This window comes from Primulina huaijiensis, chromosome 12 (assembly GCF_012295235.1).
Source record: "Primulina huaijiensis isolate GDHJ02 chromosome 12, ASM1229523v2, whole genome shotgun sequence".
NCBI lineage: Eukaryota > Viridiplantae > Streptophyta > Magnoliopsida > Lamiales > Gesneriaceae > Primulina > Primulina huaijiensis.
In genome coordinates, this window is record NC_133317.1 from 14685838 (window position 1) to 14707210 (window position 21373).

At 35.4% G+C, this 21373-nt stretch overlaps 1 protein-coding gene across 1 annotated transcript; it reads right to left on the reverse strand.

Annotated features, from left to right (window-relative positions):
* Positions 1 to 283: 283 nt before the first annotated feature.
* Positions 284 to 787, reverse strand: LOC140989423 (uncharacterized). Its single transcript, XM_073458624.1, has one exon. It carries the CDS (start codon positions 785 to 787, stop codon positions 284 to 286), a length of 504 nt encoding a protein of 167 aa, XP_073314725.1.
* Positions 788 to 21373: the final 20586 nt, after the last annotated feature.

Below are 21373 nucleotides of genomic sequence, written 5' to 3' on the forward strand. Positions count from 1 at the left end.
CATAAACTCATAGTGCCCGTAACGCGTCCTGAAGGCTGTTTTATGCACATCAGACTCCATCACTTTCAGCTGGTGGTATCCGGATCGAAGGTCTATCTTGGAGAACACTGACGCTCCCTGCACTTGATCAAACAAATCCTCGATCCTCGGCAACGGATAGTTATTCTTAACTTTGACTCTGTTCAGCTCTCGGTAGTCAATACAAAGTCACATGCTGCCATCCTTCTTCTTGAAAAATAGCACCGGTGCGCCCCATGGATAAAAACTAGGGTGAATGAAACCCTTATCTAAGAAATCCTGATATCGGAACTGTGTCTGGCATAATCTCAATCGAAAAGTCCTCCTCTCTGTCTGGTGGGATGCCTGAAACATCGTCAGGGAAAACACCGTAGAACTCCCTGACCACATCAACGTCCTCTAGCCTCTGCTCGACTGGCTCAGACACTGACACGATGCTGGCCAAAAACGCCTGGCAGCCTCTCCTCATAAGCTTCCTTGCACACAAGCAGGAAATGACGTGCGGCATCTGCTGATGTCTAGTTGCCTCGAAAACAAATGGCTTCCCTCTGGTCGATCTGACAGGCACTGATCTCTGTCGAAAATCTATGACTGCTCCATGAGAAGATAACCAGTCTATACCCAAGATGATTTCGAACTTCGATAATGGTAATACTATCAAATCTGCTTGTACCGTATACTTCTGTAACCAAAGCTCCAATCTCTTCACTATCTGATAAGTGAACATCTGATCCTCGAATGGGATCGTTACACTAAACTCTGTATCCATCGCTACTAGTATGATTCCAAGTCTCTTGAGGAATGATTCCGATACAAACAAATTCGTAGCCCCTAAATCTAGCAATGCATGCGTGGCTACACCTGCAATAGATATCCTCCTTGCGACATAACATACCATCAAATCTAATTGTGTTGAACTTAAGGAATTTCTTATCAGCAATTAATCCAAAATCCTCGAAAAATCATTGCATTAGTCCTAACTTCTTTTCCAAAAAATTCGAAATTAACCCTCAGAATATCGAAAATTGCAAACTAGCCGTTTAAAGCTCGAAAATTGCACTTTGGTCCTTAAATTATCGGTTATTACAATTGGGTCCTTAAAATTAGTCAAATCAAACAATTAAATTCTTAATCGCAACCAGGTAGAACATGCATCCTAAATCTTTCTAAGTTATAAATCCCAAAAATAAATCCCCATACAAGCATAAAATCCAGGCAACTGTACGGTAAATTAAAATATTAAACAATAGGGCTACCAGTAATCAGCGTCGAGTCTGGCGCTGCATTGGCCTCCTCGGCATGCATCACATAGGACCGGCCAGTAGTGGGGCCCGTGTTCTTTGGGAAGTCCGCTGCTTTGTGGCCATCCTTTCCACAAACGAAGCATCTGAAGGTCCCTCATAAGCACATGCCGACATGGAACTTGCTGCACTGCGGGCATGGCTGCCTGTCATCTGGCTTAGGAACCCCTGGCGCCTGAGGAGGTCTCTGCTGCTGGGGCCTCATAAACCGACCCTAGGGCTTCTGCTGCCCCTGTTGCCTTGGTGGCCTTGAGAACTGCTTCTTCTAAGGCTGGGAACTGGACTGTGTCTGATGCCGCTTCCTCTGCATCTCAAAGTCTATATCCCAGAGAGCCTGGTCCGCCTGAAAGGCACAGGCGGTGGCCTCATCGTAACCTGCCGGCCTCATTAGCATGACATCCCGACAGGGGGTGGGTCTCAATCCCTCCAAAAAGTGCCACAGCTTCTGATAAGCATCTCTCGCTATCATGGGCACAAAATGGCAGCCCTTGTCGAACTTGCGGCTGAACTCCACCACAGATGATTCCTCCTGGCGGAGACTCGTGAACTCTCTCGTCAGGTGGCCTCTGACGTCAGCTGGAAAGTATTTCCCATAAAACAACTCCTTGAACCTGGCCCATGTAAGGGTAGCCTAGTCCACAGCATGAGCGGCTCCCTCACACCACAAGGACGCATCGTCTCTTAACATATAGATGGCGCACCTGGCCCGGTCGCCATCCCTCATCTGAAGATACTCAAAGTGTAGCTCCAAAGATCGGATCCATCCTTTTGCTATGAACGGATCAGTAGTGTCCCCGAACTCCTTCGGGTTAAGTCGCCTGAACTGCTAAAAAACGTCTACCTGCGGCCTAGGAACCTGCTGTACTTGCTCCAGTAGCTCAGCCATACCTTCCAGAACTCGGATAGCTAGGTCCCCTGGCGGTGGTGGTGGAGGTCCTCTGCCCCCTCCAGGAATCTCATCCTGCCTATCTGTAATGGGAGCACGTCTGGGAGGAATATTTGAATACAGTCCAATTTATAAACGTAACACATCATGCAATTAATCTAATTTTTAAAATAATAAACCTTAAATCGTAAAATTAGTTAAAAATGTACAGTAAATCATCGTAAAGCGTAAATCATGTTAACAAGTAGTTGATAACAGTAAATCATTTAAAACATTTAAAACATTAAATCTTAAAGACTTGAGGTTTGAAGACTGAGCTGCAAAAGCTGGCGGCGGCACAACCCTATACAGGACCCTTGCTCTGATACCAACTGTAACGTATACCGTTTTAATAGTCCGAAAATATATATATATATATATATTTTTATAAAGCTGACATTCCGAAAATATATATATTTTATAAATATTTGATAAAGCTCACGTATACCGTTTTAATGGTCCGAAAATATATATATTTTATAAAGCTCACATTTTAAATAAATTGCATGCATGCAGTCCTACTAAAAAAATTCATTTAAAAATAATAATAATTAATTTCCAAAAAAATATAACAGAGCAAAAACGAGTAAAAATCCTAACATCAAACAATAAAATAAAACAGCGTATAAAATACTCATATCCTCTCAAATCGTAAAATCATAAGAGTGAGGAAAAACATGATGTCCTCGGGTCGTGTTGCCCACCAAGTATGCCGACTCAGAGTTTAGCACCTCCAGTCCCCTTGACATCGAACTCACCGGCATGATACACGCCTAGTGAGTCTAAAGACTCAACACGCATGTACGAAAAATAACAAGTACATATACATGGCACACAGCAGTGAAAAATACCATACTAAACATACCATTCATGAACTTTTAAAAAAAGCGTAACATAAAAGTGTCAAAACAGCTCATCGTTAATCATCATTCAACATTCATCATTTATCATTTATCATAACGCTTGGTGAATTCAGTTCATTAGAGATAACTATCGTACATCATCATTTACGATGGATTCATCTTACATAGAAGCGCGGTACCAGGCGGCTGTTGAACATCAGTGACAAGATTACCCACCGCTGTGCCTAGGCCTCATCATCATAATTTACATATACGTCTTATGAATAAATATATACTTTGATAGCCACAACTAATTCCCATCATTCAAAACATCATCATTTTCATAACTTATAAAAATCATGCACATATGCAATTTTTCTTTAAAATTACCCACCGCTGTGCCTAGGCCTCATCATCATCATTTACATATACGTCTTATGAATAAATATATACTTTGATAGCCACAACTAATTCCCATCATTCAAAACATCATCATTTTCATAACTTATAAAAATCATGCACATATGCAATTTTCTTTAAATCCAAGCATGCAACGTATATTTTCATAAAATCTTAAAAATCGTGATCATGATGCATAATCATTTAAAATATGATAAAATTGTGTTCAAGGCGCTGTCAGGACCAAAATCTCACCCCGGGTACAAAATGACCATTTTGCCCCTGGGAACCCAAAATTATCGTTTTACCCCTGGACCTCTAAAATTTGACCCGAAGCTTACAAAACTTCTTAAAACTTCCCAAAATATATTTATAAGCATTCCCAGATGCAACTAGAGCCCAATATAAAACTTAATCGATTGGTTTTAAAACTTGGACCGAGTTCCCGATTTTAACCCGAATCGACTCGAAACTTAACCGAATTTTTTTCCAACTTTCTACCATGCCTTAACAACATCTAAAGGTCCTAAACCCAAAAATCCAGGTCTCTAATTTACGAAAACCAGCTCCCAACGCTGCTGGAAAATTTCAGCTAGTTCCCTATCAAACCCACGATGCATTCCCCGACCACTAACACCCTCGGCTCGCACCAGCTCACACTAGCCACAAACCAAGCCATCAAGGACCTAGAACAGACCCTAAGGGATCTACCAGACCCACGGAACCATCCCCATGCAGCCTACACGACGGAAACGAGAGCTAGAACCCGAAGTCCCCACACCCGAGCCCCTTTCCTCAATGTGTGCGGCCTGCTAAAAAATATTGTTCCAGCGGTGGTTGGGCCACCCTGAGCCGCGACTCAGACCCACCATTGTTTGTCCTGAGCCCCAGTTCAGTCCTTGCACCACCCATACATCGATCCATAAACCCCCCGAAAAAAAAAACTCATGATCCTTCCACCTACAGCAACGACAACCAGTGCTAACCTCAACACCACATCTTGACACCATTATCAGCCTCTTAACCACCTGAAACTGCAGCCCCTTGCACATCAATAAGAAAACGTGAGTGAAACATGAAAGCAATACAAAAATCATGCCAAAAAAAAAAACACCCGAAGGCTTGCACCTGCTGGATCGAAAAATTTGCATGCAATAACACACATTCGTCATAAATATGGCATGAATGATACAAAAAAACAAGAATACATGTGTGCATGATGTTTTCTACGCGAGGATGTCGAAGAACGAGAGTCGGGGAAGCGCCGGAGGAATTTTTATTGCAAGGACAAGCTATGGCCGAAGCTTTGCTGATGTGAGGCAGTTGAAATCGAGAGGAACTGATGGGGATGGGGTGTGTCAGCTGGTGGGGGAATTAGGTTTAGGTTAAATAATAATTTAGGTGCTAGGTTAAAGTTAAATAAAAGGGTTAATGGGCCTTAATATAAATTTAAAGTGTAGAAAATGGATTGTGAGTCTCTTAAGATTAAAAGTAGGCCCTTTAAGTCCAAACACACATGCGAAAAATATTTCGTTTCGTAAAGTTCTTGAAAATATTAGACGAACCCTCAAAAAGTCCCCCGATTCGATAAAATTTACGTACCGCTGATAAAATATGCCCTGGCTGGCAAAAATACCTAACAAAGCTAATTTCTTGAAAAATACCATTAAAACACTTTATATTAATTAATAAAAATTAATCATGTGATAAAAATAATTTTCCTGAAATTTCCCTGGTCTCCGTTCCTCGTTTGAGCACGAAAAAATGCACCTAAAAACCCTAATGCATGAACATTTAAAATTTCATTAAATAAATTCTATCATGGAAGAATTATGCACAAAATAATTAAACACATAAATAATTAAAAATCCTAGATTGCATGCATTCAGGTTACGTGAATTAAATTCCTGTACCTTACATGCAGACTCTTCCAGAAAGATGATGTAAACATCGGATCTCTATCAGAAATAATAGATACAGGAATCCCATGGAGACGAACTATCTCTCGAATATACAACTCAGCATACTGTGTCATGGTGAATGCCCGCTTGATAGATAGAAAATGCGCTGATTTCGTAAAACGATCCCCTATCACTCATATAGCATTGAAACCATTGATAGTATTCTGTAATCACACAACAAAGTCCATAGTAATATTCTCCCATTTCCACTCGAGAACAGGAAGTGGCTTAAGCTTTACCGCTGGCCTCTGATGCTCGGCTTTAAATTCCTGTACCTTATATGCAGACTCTTCCAGAAAGATGATGTAAACCTCCGATCTCTATCAGAAACAATATATATGGGAACCCCATGAAGACGAACTATCTCTCGAATATACAACTTAGCATACTATGTCATGGTGAATGCCGTCTTGATAGGTAGAAAATGCGCTGACTTCGTAAGACAATCCACTATGTAGAACCCAAATTTAGTAAACGTAAAACCAATGCACTTATTTAATTGTTAAATCATTATTTAATTTTAAAATGATTTTTAATGATGCGTAATTTGTAAAATTGCATTATTTTAAATTATTTATGCTTATGCGATGCACGTTAAAATATTTCATGAGTTTCTTGTTTAAGGCGATTATACGATGCGTGATCGAGGAGAAGAGATCGGTGATGATTTTAGCGATTTTAAAATGCGGCATTTCATTTTAAGTTAAGGACGAGGCATTTTAAATGATTTACAAAGTTTTAGTATGCAAGGCCTGAGATTTTATTATTGTAATCAGATATTGATTAATTGACAGAATTGCAATTAATGGAGATTTCAGGGGCAAAAGTGCAAGAAATAGACTTGAGTAGAAAAGGAAGTGTGAAGGACAGAACTTGTGGCGCTTATGCGCCGAAGAGAGGCGCACATATGCGCAGAGCATTGCCGCGGGATAGAACATGTCGCGCATATGCGCGGAGACGGGCGCGCATATGCGCGAGAAGATGCTAGGCTGAGTGCCGAGACAGAACGTCTCGCGCATATGCGCGGAGATGGGGCGCGCATATGCGCGAGCATGTGTACAGCAAAAGTGCGAGAACAGAGATTCTCGCGCATATACGGGAAGACAGGGCGAGCATATGCGCTAGCTGCTGCATTGTTATGCGCCGAGACACTAGGTCTCGCACATATGCGCCGATGTTGGATGCGCATATGCGCGAGACGTGCTGCACAAAGAATGAACCACCTGTCTTGCCATGCATATAAGATGTACACAAACCTTCATTCCTTACGAATTCATTCAGAAAAGATTCGAGAATTCCAGGAAAAGCTTCAAAGTTTCTTCAATAGCTTAGAATTGTGATTTGGCAAGATCTAACCATCCGAATTTCAATCCGAGCTCATTTCTGTGCTCCTCTCATCAAAGGCTTCAACGGGATGCAAGTTTTATTCCTTTTTTGTATGATTCAAAAAATTGATATGGGAGCGAGAAATCAGACTTTGATTGCTATGATATGTTCTCGAGATATTAGACATCATAGAATTGAAAACGGATCGAAGAACAAATACCGTATGCAATTGTTATGTGATAAACATAAAAATTGTACATTAATTAAATGTTTTATAATATAATTATATAGTTTTTGTTTTATTAAATGTTTAAATATTATATGTTTTATAATAAATTGTATAAAATATAAGTTGTTGAGTAATTACAAGTTTTTATTATTTTTTACAGGTTCGATAAAACAAGAATAAACTTGGCGTTGCAAATGGGATTAAGATGATTCTTGGACCTGTAGAAAGTGGATTATAATATCTAAAATATTGTTGACAAGCATGAGATAAAAATCCTCTCACAATTGGGATCAAATTAAGCAACAAATAAAGTTACCAAAGGAGTGGCAGTTTTACCATGCTCTAGTATTTTGACCATATCTCTCAAATTACTTGGTCAAAGGGTTTGAAAAAAATACCACAACTAGACAACTCAATTATCCACATGTTTTTTTTATGTGAAGAAGCAAATTCGGAGAAGAAGATTTTCAAAAATGATGTGTAATATAATATAATATCTTGAAACACCAATGAAGACTTAGGTGTAAAAAAATAATATTTTATTTGTGGTTGTCTCCCTAAATTTGGCTATAAAAAGGAATGCATTGTAATGTATTGAGATATCCCTCATTCTATGAACAAACCTTTGAGTTCATAATATTTGTCTCTATATTTTTCTTTTATTTCTTCATTTAAATACAATTAGCATGCTAATTTCATATTCAAAGTTTTACACTTTGAATAATGAATAGCTAACTTCCTAAAGTTGAGATGATAAGGTGAAACTCTTGACATGATAATAAGGTTATTAAAAGGTAAGAATCTATGTTTTATATTATTTAATCATTATTTATTGTTTATGTTATATTTATTTCTTTAAGTATTTTTATACTCTACTTATAAGTGGGAGTTTTGATTTATTGTTGCTATATGTTACACTAAATTCTTGTAACCATTTAAATGTTAGTTTGGTATTACCAACCATTTAACTTGGATTCCTTGATTTATTATATATGAATATATCATAGTATTAATTTATTGGTACCATTTAAATGTTTGTTTGGTTTTACCAACCATTTAAAGTGGGAACCTTGATTTAGTGTTTACAAATATATATAGCACAATAAATACTTGACCACATTTATAAGTTTTGGTATATATTATATACTTATAAGATAATAATTTATAACATAATATAAATATGATTATTTAATATATTGGAACCATTTTATTAAGTGGATTTCAATATTGTTCATTAATGTTAACTTTATTAAAATATCAAGAGTGGATCCTCTAATCTCAACTACTTAAATTAAAATTTGAACAATTAAAAATTACCAATTAAAGATTCAAACAATTAAAAGAAAAACAAAAACAAAAACAAAAAGACATTGTAGTGGACTTGTAATTACCGTAGCTTCCCTGTGGATACGATATCGGACTCACCGAATTATACTACTTGCGGACAACCTGCTATTGGGAGTGCAACAATCAAAGTCACAACAAGTTTTTGGCGCCGTTGCCGGGGAAGTATAATTTAATTTCAAGTCTGTTTAACTTTCTTTCTTTGAATTTTTTATTGTTTTTGTGTGTTTTTCTTCTTTTTCTTTTGCATTTGCATGAGCATTATTTGGTCACGTACACTTAGTGGTCGACTTATTCGAAATAACCCTTTATTTTTACAAAACATGGCGGAAGAACCCATCCAGGAAAATGAAGGTGAAATTCAATCTCAACATGATCATGATAGGCGAAGAACACTTAGAGATCACATGAATCCTACACGTACTAGTGCACCTTCATGTCTAGTTTTTCCCCCTGATGCATCTCATTTCAATTTTAAGCCTGGTATTATCCAACTTTTACCCAACTTTCATGGCTTAGATTCTGAAAATCCATACATGCATTTACGAGAATTTGAAGAAGTGTGCAACACATATAATGATCTAAATTGTAGCATGAACACCATTCGACTTAAGCTTTTTCCTTTTTCTTTAAAAGATAAAGCTAAAACTTGGCTACAAAATCTTAGATCGGGATCCATTCGAACTTGGGATGAATTGCAACAACAATTTTTGAAAAAGTTTTTTCCATCTCATAGAACAAATTCTTTCAAAAGGCAAATCATCACTTTCACTCAAAAACAAGGAGAAACTTTTTATCAGTGTTGGGATAGATATAAAGAATTGCTTAATCTTTGTCCACATCATGGTTTTGAAATTTGGAGAGTTGTTTCTCAATTTTATGAAGGCTTAACACCTAAAGATAGGCAAATGGTTGAATTTATGTGTAATGGAACATTTGAAGATAAAGATCCAAATGAGGCAATCGAGTATTTTGATTCGTTAGCTGAAAATGCTCAAAATTGGGATACTATAGGTACAATCGAACCATCAAACAAGATTCAATCTCCTACATCTGGTGGAGGTATGTACACTCTCAAAGATGAACATGATCTTCAAGCTAGATTTACCTCTTTGGCAAGAAAAGTTGAGGCACTTGAATTGAAAAAGAATGGTCAATTAAAATCTGTTCAAGAAATTGCATGTCACATCTGTGATCAAGTGATCATTCTACAAAAAATTGTCCCACTTTGTCTTCTTTTAAAGAATGTCACCATGAACAAGCCAATATTTCAAGCAATCTCAAAAGGCCAAATTTTGAACCATTTTCTCAAAGTTACAATCCAGGTTGGCGAAATCATCCAAATTTTAGTTGGAAGAATGATAATGCTGCACAATTTTCACAACCACATTTCCAAAATCAACAAAATTTTCAAAATTATGCACCTTATGTTCCTCCACCTAAAAGGAATTTGGAAGATATATTGAATTCTTTCATTGCAAAGCAAGAGTCTATCAATACTCAAACTGCTCAAACCATGACAGATTTGAAAGATACTCTTGCTAAATTTGCATCTGCAATTAATGTTTATGAAAAAGGTAAATTTCCTTCACAACATCTGCCTAATCCCAAGGATCATCATTCACAAACTGGAACTTTTGGAACTCAACCGATGGATCAGGTAAAATCTGTTATTACCCTTCGAAGTGGTAAGGTTGTGGAAAAATCCATTTTTGAACCTTGTGAAGATGATGATAAATCAACTCCAAAAGGTAAGGAAGTGGAACCCATAACTTGCGAAGAGGAGGTTCTACAGATAGTGCCACCACCATTCCCTCATGCATTAAAAAATACAAAAAAATCAAATTTGAATTTTGATATATATGATATTTTTAAACAAGTAAAAGTTAATATTCCTTTATTAGATGCAATAAAGCAGGTACCATCATATGCCAAATTTTTGAAAGACTTGTGCACTGTGAAAAGAAAATTGAATGTGAAAAAAAAGCATTTTTAGCCGAACAAGTAAGTGCAATCATTCAAAATAATAATGCTTTGAAATACAAAGACCCTGGTTGTCCTACTATTTCTTGTATTATTGGAGAACGAAAGATTAAAAAAGCCTTGCTTGACCTTGGAGCTAGTGTGAATTTACTTCCATATTCAGTTTATCAAGAACTCAATCTAGGCGAGTTAAAACCTACTTCGGTAACACTTTTACTTGCTGATAGATCTGTTAAAGTGCCAAGAGGTATGGTAGAAGACGTGTTGGTCCAAGTTGATAACTTTGTATATCCTGTCGATTTCATAGTTTTAGATACACAACCTATCGAAGCTTGTAATGCAATTCCTGTAATTTTAGGTCGTCCATTTTTAGCAACTTCTAATGCTCTTATANCTAGCAAGTGATGAAGAAGGTAAATTAGTTGATATGCTTAAAAGACATAAAAATGCAATTGGTTGGACACTAAAAGATCTCAAGGGCATTAATCCACTAATTTGCACTCACAAAATTCACTTAGAAGAAAATGCAAAAACATCTCAACAACCACAAAGGAGATTAAATCCACACATGAAAGATGTTGTGAAAACTGAAGTTCTCAAACTACTTGATGTTGGGATTATCTACCCTATTTCTGATAGTAAGTGGGTAAGCCCAACACAAGTAGTTCCGAAAAAATCTGGCATCACAGTGATAAAAAATGAAAAAGGTGAATTGTTAACAAGTCGAGTCTCATCTAGTTGGCGGATGTGTATTGATTATAGAAAATTAAATGACGCCACTAGAAAAGATCATTTTCCATTACCATTTTTGGATCAAATTTTTGAAAGAGTAGCAGGTCATACATACTACTGTTTTCTTGATGGATATTCAGGTTATTATCAAATTACCATTGCACTCGAAGATCAAGATAAAACTACATTCACATGTCCTTTTGGAACATTTGCATTTAGAAGGATGCCATTTGGATTATGCAATGCCCCAACAACATTTCAAAGATGTATGCTAAGCATTTTTTGCGACATGGTTGAAAATTGTGTGGAAATTTTCATGGATGATTTAAATGTCTTTGGGAATACATTTGATAATTGTCTTGAAAATTTGGAAAAGTTTTAAAAAGATGCGAGGAAAAATGTCTTATTTTAAATTGGGAAAAATGTCATTACATGATTATTTCAGGAATTGTTTTGGGACATGTTGTGTCATCTCATGGAATTGAAGTTGATAAAGCAAAAGTTGATGTCATTTCCAATTTACCCCCTCCAAAAACCATTAAAGAAATTCGCTCATTTTTGGGACATGCTGGATTTTATAGGAGGTTTATAAAGGACTTAAGTTTAATCTCTAAACCCATTTGTAACCTCTTAACAAAAGACACTGCATTTGAGTGGACTCAAGAATGTCAAAATGCTTTTGATAAAATCATTCGACATTTAACATCAGCTCCTAACATGCAACCTCCTGATTTGTCTTTACCATTTGAAATCATGTGCGATGCGAGTGATTATGTAGTCGGTGCAGTATTGGGTCGAAGAAGAAACGGTAAGCCTTATGTGATATATTATGCAAGTAGAACTTTAAACAATGCTCAAATGAATTACTCCACAACTGAAAAAGAACTACTTGCTGTAATATTTGCATTAGATAAATTTCGTTCTTATTTGATTGGATCAAGGACGATTGTGTTTACTGATCATTCTGCTATTAGATATTTGTTGACCAAACAGGATGCAAAGCCACGACTGATACGATGGATTTTGTTGCTCCAAGAATTTGACATTGTGATCAAAGATAAAAAAGGAACCGAGAATGTCGTAGTCGATCATTTATCAAGACTAGTAACAGGATCATCTTGTGAAATGACACAAATTAAAGATAATTTTCCTGATGAACATCTATTTTCAGTTACTACTACACCTTTGTTTGCTAACATAGTAAATTTTCTTGTGATAGGAAAAATGCCACCGCAATGGAGTTCTCAAGATAAAAGAAAATTTTTGAATGAGGTAAAAAACTTTTATTGGGATGATCCGTATCTGTTCAAGTATTGTCCGGATCAAATTTTTCGACGTTGCATACCCGACAATGAGGTAAGTAGTGTCATTAAATTTTGTCATTCAGAAGCATGCGGAGGACATTTTTCTTCAAAGAAAACAGCTGCAAAAATCTTGCAGTGTGGATTTTATTGGCCCACTTTGTTTAAAGACACCCACGAAATCTGCAAGATCTGTGAAAATTGTCAAAAATTGGGTGCGATTTCAAAAAGAAACATGATGCCTTTGAATCCTATTATTGAAATTGAAATCTTTGATTGTTGGGGAATAGATTTTATGGGACCTTTTCCACCGTCGTTTGGATACTTGTATATTTTAGTTGCAGTTGATTATGTTTCCAAATGGATAGAGGAAATTCCATGTCGAACAAATGATCATAAAATCGTCATCAAATTTTTAAAAGAAAATATTTTTAGTAGATTTGGAATACCTCGAGCCATGATAAGTGATGGGGGAACTCACTTTGTAAATAAACCATTTGCTTCATTAATGAAAAAATATGGTATTACTCACAAAGTAACTACTCCTTATCATCCTCAAACAAGTGGACAAGTTGAATTAGCTAATAGGGAGATAAAGCAAATTTTGGAAAAAACTGTTAACTCAAATAGAATAGATTGATCTCTGCGACTTAATGATGCACTTTGGGCATATCGAACAGCTTTTAAAACATCATTGAATATGTCTCCCTATAGGTTGGTTTATGGAAAACATTGTCATTTGCCTGTGGAATTGGAACATAAAGCTTATTGGGCGATCAAAACTTTAAATTCAAGCATGGATGATGCCAACAAATTGTGTAAATTGCAACTTAATGAACTTGATGAACTCAGAAATGACGCGTATGAGAATTCAAGGATTTATAAATCAAAAATCAAATCATTTCATGATAAAACAATTCTTAGAAAATCTTTTGAGATTGGTAAAAAAGTTTTGCTTTATAATTCTCGACTTCACATATTCCCAGGAAAATTACGATCAAGATGGACAGGCCCATATGTTGTAAAGCATGTGTATACTTATGGAGCTGTGGACATTGAAAATCCTAAAAATGGTGATGTTTTTAAAGTTTCCTTAAACTTTTTTTTTCCGGTTAAATGGCGGATAACGGTACTCCGTGACTCTCATAGTCGGTTTAATCAGTTTTCCATAATTGCTGATACAAAAATAAAAAAAAATCATTTCTTTTCTCTTCAAAATGGATGAAATTCTCTCAAAAATTTGTAAATATTTTCCCTCTGTTTCTGAAAATGTTCTAAGAAAAATTTATGCAGGAAGGTGTGAAAGATTGAGATTGCTAATGCAAAAAAGAATTCCAGAAGATATTCGTCTTGTAATAGAAGCTAAGGTCCGATTAGGAGGAGAAGTTCCACAATCATTGCTCATTCGGTATTTTCCTAGATTAGGAAAAAGCACTTATGCAAAAAACAAAGGGCCAAAAGTTTAGGGGTTTGTCATAAGTGTGCAAGATGGACTTGTGACAAACGATGCACAATAACAGAGAAGATAAAATTGGTTTCATTAAGAATGGGATGAGTAAGGAGTCTTTAGATAACATCTTATTGACTCTTGAGACGCATTCTAGTGGACATGTGCATATTGAATTTCTCTGTTTATGAAAACAATTCCAAGATGAGCGTCATAGTCTTGGGAATCCGACTAAAAAAGACCCTGTTTGCCAATTTATAAGAAAATTGGATGGGAAGCATATCCTCGACTCATAGAAGGCATTGAAGCCGTTTCTGGACGTAAAACCAGAGGAAAATTGTGAGCCACAATCATACTACTGTTTACATGCATGTGTGTCATTATTGTTTTTACTGTTTATTCTGTTTACAACTGTGACCCATAGTTTTGTCCTGATAACATATTACCTCTATAAAATCTCTCATCTTTCTCTCAATTTTCGCAGAAAAAAAAAGAAGAAAGTAAAAAAAAACATGGCTGGAACCTCTGCACAATCATTGAAAAATATTTGTGTATTTTGTGGGTCGAGTCCTGGAAAAAATGAAGTATTTGTAGAAGCAGCGAATAATCTTGGAAAGATATTGGCTGAGAGAAAAATTCACTTGGTATATGGGGGAGGTAATATTGGGTTAATGAGATCTGTTTCAACATCTGCTCATCTTGGAGGTAGTCAGGTTTTGGGTATTATTCCTACAGTTTTAGCTGAAGGAAATATTACAGGTGTTACGATTGGTGAGGAATTAAAAGTTTCTTCTATGTATGAAAGAATCACAAAAATGATTGAAAATTCTGATGCTTTTATCGCACTACCAGGTGGTTTTGGTATATTAGAAGAAATTTTTCACACTGATTCTTGGGCACAACTTAATATCCATAATAAACCTGTGGGCTTGTTGAATATCAATAATTATTATGACAGTTTGTTGAAATTTCTTGATAAAGCTGTGGAACAGAATTTCATTTCAGAAAATTCACGAAGAATGCTCATCTATGCTTCGACTACCGACCAATTAATTGATAATTTGGAAGCTTTTGTTCATAAGCCTGATCCGATGATAACAAAGATCAATTGGTCGGCGTTTGTTTCACTTTGATATCTTCAATAAAATTCTTGGTGATATCTCTTTCATTATGTACTCTTTATTAATAGTTATTTTGACATTAGGGACAATGTCATATTTTGATTCGGGGGAGAACAAACTTATAAAAAAAAAATTAAATTTAAAAAAAAAATAAAAAAATAAAATATATATTATTTTAAAATAAAATCATGTTTATTGTTTGTATCTTAGTAATTTTTGCAAAAATGTCATACATTACATGTTTGAAAGATTTAAATTAGAACATGCATTAATCTATTTAAGAATGTTTAAATTTTTATTTGAAAAAAAAAGTCAATTTTAATATTCTGATCAATATAAAAATATGATTTATGAAATCTTTTTGAGTGATTAACCATTGTGATAAAATCAGGTATTAAAGTATATGGCCCAAGATATACCTTATAAGAGTGCCTAAAATTTTAAACTCACACATATTTTGTGAGTGAGTGGAGAGGACTGAGAAAACAGCTTTCGAGCCTTTATTGATCATGAGAGAGGCTATCTATTGTTTAGATCTTGAGTTATTATTTTGAAAAAAAAATGATATTTCCTGAAGAAAAAAAAAGAGAAAAAAAAACAAAAAGAAAGATGTTGAAGATCTATGTAATTTTTAAGTTATATACTACGACCGATTTATCTCTCATAAAAAGAAAAAAAAAGAAAGAGAGAAATTTATTGTACAAATTAAATAAATATGTGGTCAAGAAGCATAAACTTAGTCTGATTCCATGATGTTATGAAAAAAAAATATCAGGAAAAAATATATAATAAGAACAACTAGATTTTGAATCAATGGATTTTCTATCTTTTGATTAGTTTGGCTCGTTTGTCTGTCTGCATTCTGTAAACCATTTTTCTGAGCATTTATCTGTATTCCAACTCCATGAGAGAAATCGTTGCCATAAATTGAAACATTTATTAACCTGTGAGGATATGGAGTTGAGACTCTTACTAGGAATTTCTGAAGGCCGTGTACATTTAACTACCTGAAATAAGCTTTGAATTGATCATCTCAAATTATTTCATAAATTATAATTATGATGATCTTGATATAACTTTGACAGTTTTCAAATTTAATTTAAACACTTAGATAGTTTTGATTACATTTCTATTTAAATTAATCAATATGTTTTGTATTGCTATTAACGCTTAAATTGCTAGGGACTAGCAATAAGCTGGTTGGGAGGTGTGATAAACATAAAAATTGTACATTAATTAAATGTTTTATAATATAAATATATAGTTTTTGTTTTATTAAATGTTTAAATATTATATGTTTTATAATAAATTGTATAAAATATAAGTTGTTGTGTAATTACAAGTTTTTACTATTTTTTACAGGTTCGATAAAACAAGAATAAACTTGGCGTTGCAAATGGGATTAAGATGATTCTTGGACCTGTAGAAAGTTGATTATAATATCTACAATATTGTTGACAAGCATGAGATAAAAATCCTCTCACAATTGGGATCAAATTAAGCAACAAATAAAGTTACCAAAGGAGTGGCAGTTTTACCATGCTCTAGTATTTTGACCATATCTCTCAAATTACTTGGTCAAATGGTTTGAAAAAAATACCACAACTAGACAACTCAATTATCCACATGTTTCTTTTTATGTGAAGAAGCAAATTCGGAGAAGAAGATTTTCAAAAGTGATGTGTAATATAATATAATATCTTGGAACACCAATGAAGACTTATGTGTAAAAAAATAATATTTTATTTGTGGTTGTCTCCCCAAATTTGGCTATAAATAGGGGTGCATTGTAATGTATTGAGATATCCCTCATTCTATGAACAAACCTTTGAGTTCATAATATTTCTCTCTATATTTTTCCTTTATTTCTTCATTTAAATACAATTAGCATGTTAATTTCATATTCAAAGTTTTACACTTTGAATAATGAATAGCTAACTTCCTAAAGTTGAGATGATAAGGTGAAACTCTTGGCATGGTAATAAGGTTTTAAAAGGTAAGAATCTATGTTTTATATTATTGAATCATTATTTATTGTTTATGTTATATTTATTTCTTTAAGCATTTTATACCCTACTTATAAGTGGGAGTTTTGATTTATTGTTGATATATGTTACACTAAATTCTTGTAACCATTTAAATGTTAGTTTGGCATTACCAACCATTTAACTTGGATTCCTTGATTTATTATATATGAATATATCATAGTATTAATTTATTGGTACTATTTAAATGTTTGTTTGGTTTTACCAACCATTTAAAGTGGGAACCTTGATTTAGTGTTTACAAATATATATAGCACAATAAATACTTGACCACATTTATAAGTTTTGGTATATATTATATACTTATAAGATAATAATTTATAACATAATATAAATATGATTATTTAATATATTGGAACCATTTTATTAAGTGGATTTTAATATTGTTCGTTAATGTTAACTTTATTAAAATACCAAGAGTGGATCCTTTAATCTCAACTACTTAAATTAAAATTTGAACAATTAAAATTTACCCATTAAAGATTCAAACAATTAAAATTAAAAAGAAACAAAAACAAAACAAAAAGACATTGTAGTGGACTTGTAATTACCTTAGCTTCCCTGTGGATACGATATCGGACTCACTGAATTATACTACTTGTGGACAACCTGCTCTTGGGAGTGCAACAATCAAAGTGACAACATTATGATTTTCAGATTGTATTTGATTGAGATTATGCAGATTTTGAGCATTGTAATTGTGTTTGTGGATGAGTATACATTGTTGAGACCATTATCTATTGATATTGTATTGCCGGTATTTCGAGATTGTGCCGTTATGCCGTTAAGATTTAGCTAGAATGAGTATTGATCAAGACGTGATTGAAGTTGTATATTGATATTGTACTTCTAAAATGTCATTTCAAGATTTGATATTGACAGCTTTGAATTCAAGATTTCGACTTCGTCAGACCGAGAAAAGAAAGGTATAAATCAATGTTAAACCGGGAATGAGAACTCGAGTAAGATGTAACTTTAGTTTCTCTAAAACCACATAATTACTTGTTATTGTTTTGATCCAATTGAATTGCTTGCATGTGTATGCTTGTTCTATTGCTTTTTAGAAAGGCGTAGAATAGAAGACAGATATTGTGAAAGAGTTATTGGCAGAGGTGCTAGGTCACTGGACGGTTGGGTTATATCGATGTTCTTAGGAGACAGATCAGTCCCTATTGTAGATTACTCGATATAGTGTGCCGAAGTCAAGGAATTGGAACGTACAGCCACTTCGAGGGGAGAGTAGGTGGGAGATTTGTTAAGTTCTTATTCGAACCAGGATCCCTAGACTAGATAAGAGTCGATAAGAGTTTGACTTAGAGTCGAGTCAACGATTAAGAGTTAAAGAGTTTGGTTATTGATTATGTTTCAGAGATTATGATACATGTCATTGATATATGCTTTATGATTTTGTATATGATTATATGAAATGCATGTATACATTGTTTATACTGGAAATGTATTTCTAAACCGAGTTATCCAGCTGTTGTTGTGTTTGTATGTGTGCATGACAACAAGTGGGACAGGATCAGGGTCGAGAAGAGGATGACAGATCAAGATTAGAGTGGTGATTCGGACTTAGAGATAGATCTAGTTGTTCACTACTTGATATGTAGTTGAGAAACACAAGTGTATGACTTTCCTTTAAGCATTTTTTGTATTTTGAATCATGTTGTAGATGTTGAACTTGATTTTGTTCAATAAATAAGAGAAAGCATAACTTGTTGTAGTTTTTTCAACACTTTTTATGATGGGCTTGCCTTTGGACAAAAAAAAAAAAAATAGACCTAGTTGTATAATTGATCCATTTAATCCCAAAATACTGATTAAGAAATGAATTAGCGTCCGGGTCCTCACAACAGGTGGTATCAGAGCGGTAGGTTGTTGAGACTGAGATAGAACAAGAGCTATATTAACATAGAAGCGAGTGAGCGGGGTAGATTGAGTTTCCTTGCTTGCTTCTATGGTATGAAAGCATGATTTACTGCTTTAATAAGTACATGTTTACCTGATTATCTGATTTGATTAGTAACGTGTATTATTGAAAGAATGAATCATAACCGATTCTTGATCAGAGGTAAGATGATCAGAGGAAAACTGAGACAGATTTGTTAGATTTTATTACTAATCATTTTGATGATCAGATATGCCTCCTCGAAGAATCCTAGAACACGGTAGTACTTCAAATAATCCGATGGATGTTACAGCGACAGTCATGGGGACATTTTTAAAAAGATTTCAATCGTTCAAACCGCCGACTTTGAAAGGCACTGAGAATTCTATCGACTGTGAAAATTGGCTTGATGATATTGAGATGTTGTTTGGTTCACTTGACTATACAGATGAGCGTATAGTCAAAATGATTGGGCACCAGTTACACGAGGTTGCAAAAAGTTGGTGGCTCACAACCAAAAGAGCTTTGGAGCATCGACGTACGATTATCACTTGGAAAATCTTTAAAGCTGAATTCTATCAACGATTTTTCCCAGTATCGTACAGAAAAGAGAAGGGTGCAGAATTTGCTAACCTGAGACAGGGTCCTTTGAGTATTGAAGAATACGTAGCCAAGTTCTCTACTTTGCTGCATTTTGCTCCTCATGTTGCTGAGAATGATGAAGCCGTGGCTGATCAGTTCATCAATGGGCTGAATCCTGATATATTTACATTGGTCAATACGGGGCGACCGAATAACTTTGCTGATGCAATGAACAGAGCAAAGGGAGCTGAAGTGGGTTTGATTAAACAACGAGGAACTTCATATGTTGCTCAGACAAAGAGACAACAACAACCTCCAGTTCAGTTCCAGCAACCCCCTCCCAGATTTGATAGTGGCAGTAGCAGCAGTGGAAAGAAAGATAATCTGAAACCTCGAGGGAAACATTTTAAGAAATCTGGAAGCAGTTCATCTAGCTCCAGTGGCTCACGACAGACCGGTTCTAGCCAGAGTTATACAGGGGTCTATTGCAGAACATGTGGAGGAAGACATCCCACAGAGCAATGCTGAGGAGTGTTTGGTATTTGTAACATCTGTAGACAGCCAGGACATTTTGCCAAAGTCTGTCCCCATCGAGGTTCCCAACGATCTCAGGGAGCAGAATCATCTGGATCAGTGGCTCAGGTTGATAGACGATCATCTGCTGTTAACTCTTTCCAGCCATCACCTGCCCAGTCATAGCCAAGGCCAGGAGGAAGCCAGACTGTTAGCCAACCTCTGAGACAGCAGGACAGAGTGTTTGCCTTGACTGAAGAACAGGCCTAGGAAGCACTTGATGATGTAGTTGTAGGTTACTGTTCTCTTTGTGGTTATCCTGCATATGTATTGATTGATACTGGTGCATCCCATACATTTATCTCTGAGCGCTTTGCATTGATGCATGCTTTGCCTGTTGATTCGTTATCTGCTGTAGTATTTATCTCTTCACCTTTGGGAAAAGGTCTTATCTCAGTAAATTCTGTTAGAAATTGCATGCTACAGTATGATAGGCATCAGATAGAGTTAGATTGTATTGTACTCGGTTTGTCTGATTTTGACTGCATTATCGGTATTGATCTGCTGACCAAGTATAGAGCTACCATAGATTGTTTCCAGAAAATTTTAAGATTCAGACCAGACATGGCTGATGAATGGAAATTTTGCGATAAGGGTTCCAGAGCTCGAATTCCTTTATTATCTGCTTTGTCTATGACTCGTTTATTACAGAAAAGAGCATAGGGATTCGTTGTGTATTCAGTAGATGTACTGAAATCGAGCCTTTCATTGACAGATTTGCCAGTGGTATGTGTTCCCAGATGAGATTCCGGGTTTACCTCCCGTTCGAGACATAGATTTCAGCATTGAATTGATATCAGGTACGGTACCTATTTCTAAAACTCCATACAGAATGGCACCAATTGAGCTGAAAGAATTGAAAGATCAGCTAGAAGATTTACTGGCCAAGAGATACATCAGACCGAGTGTTTCTCCTTGGGGCGCTCCAGTACTGTTTGTGAGAAATAAAGACGGATCATTGAGACTCTGCATTGACTATCGGCAACTGAACAAGGCTACGGTAAAGAATAAATACCCTTTTGCCTCTGATTGATGATTTATTTGATCAGTTGCAGGGTTTTTCTGTTTATTCCAAGATTGATTTGAGATCTGGATATCATCAGTTGAGAGTCAGAGATTCTGATATATCGAAAACAGCTTTCAGAACAAGGTATGGCCATTATGAGTTTATAGTCATGTCGTTTGATTTAACGAATGCTTCAGCTGTACTTATGGGTTCGATGAACCGTATATTTCAAAAATATCTTGATGATTTCGTGATTATCTTTATTGATGATATTCTGATTTATTCAAAGAATATGACTGATCATGCTGACCATTTGAGAATTGTCTTGAACACTCTGAGGGCTGAGA

Bases quoted from the DNA above. Each gene is read 5' to 3' on its own strand.
- LOC140989423 (XM_073458624.1), bottom strand. From the start codon at position 787: ATGGATACAGAGTTTAGTGTAACGATCCCATTCGAGGATCAGATGTTC.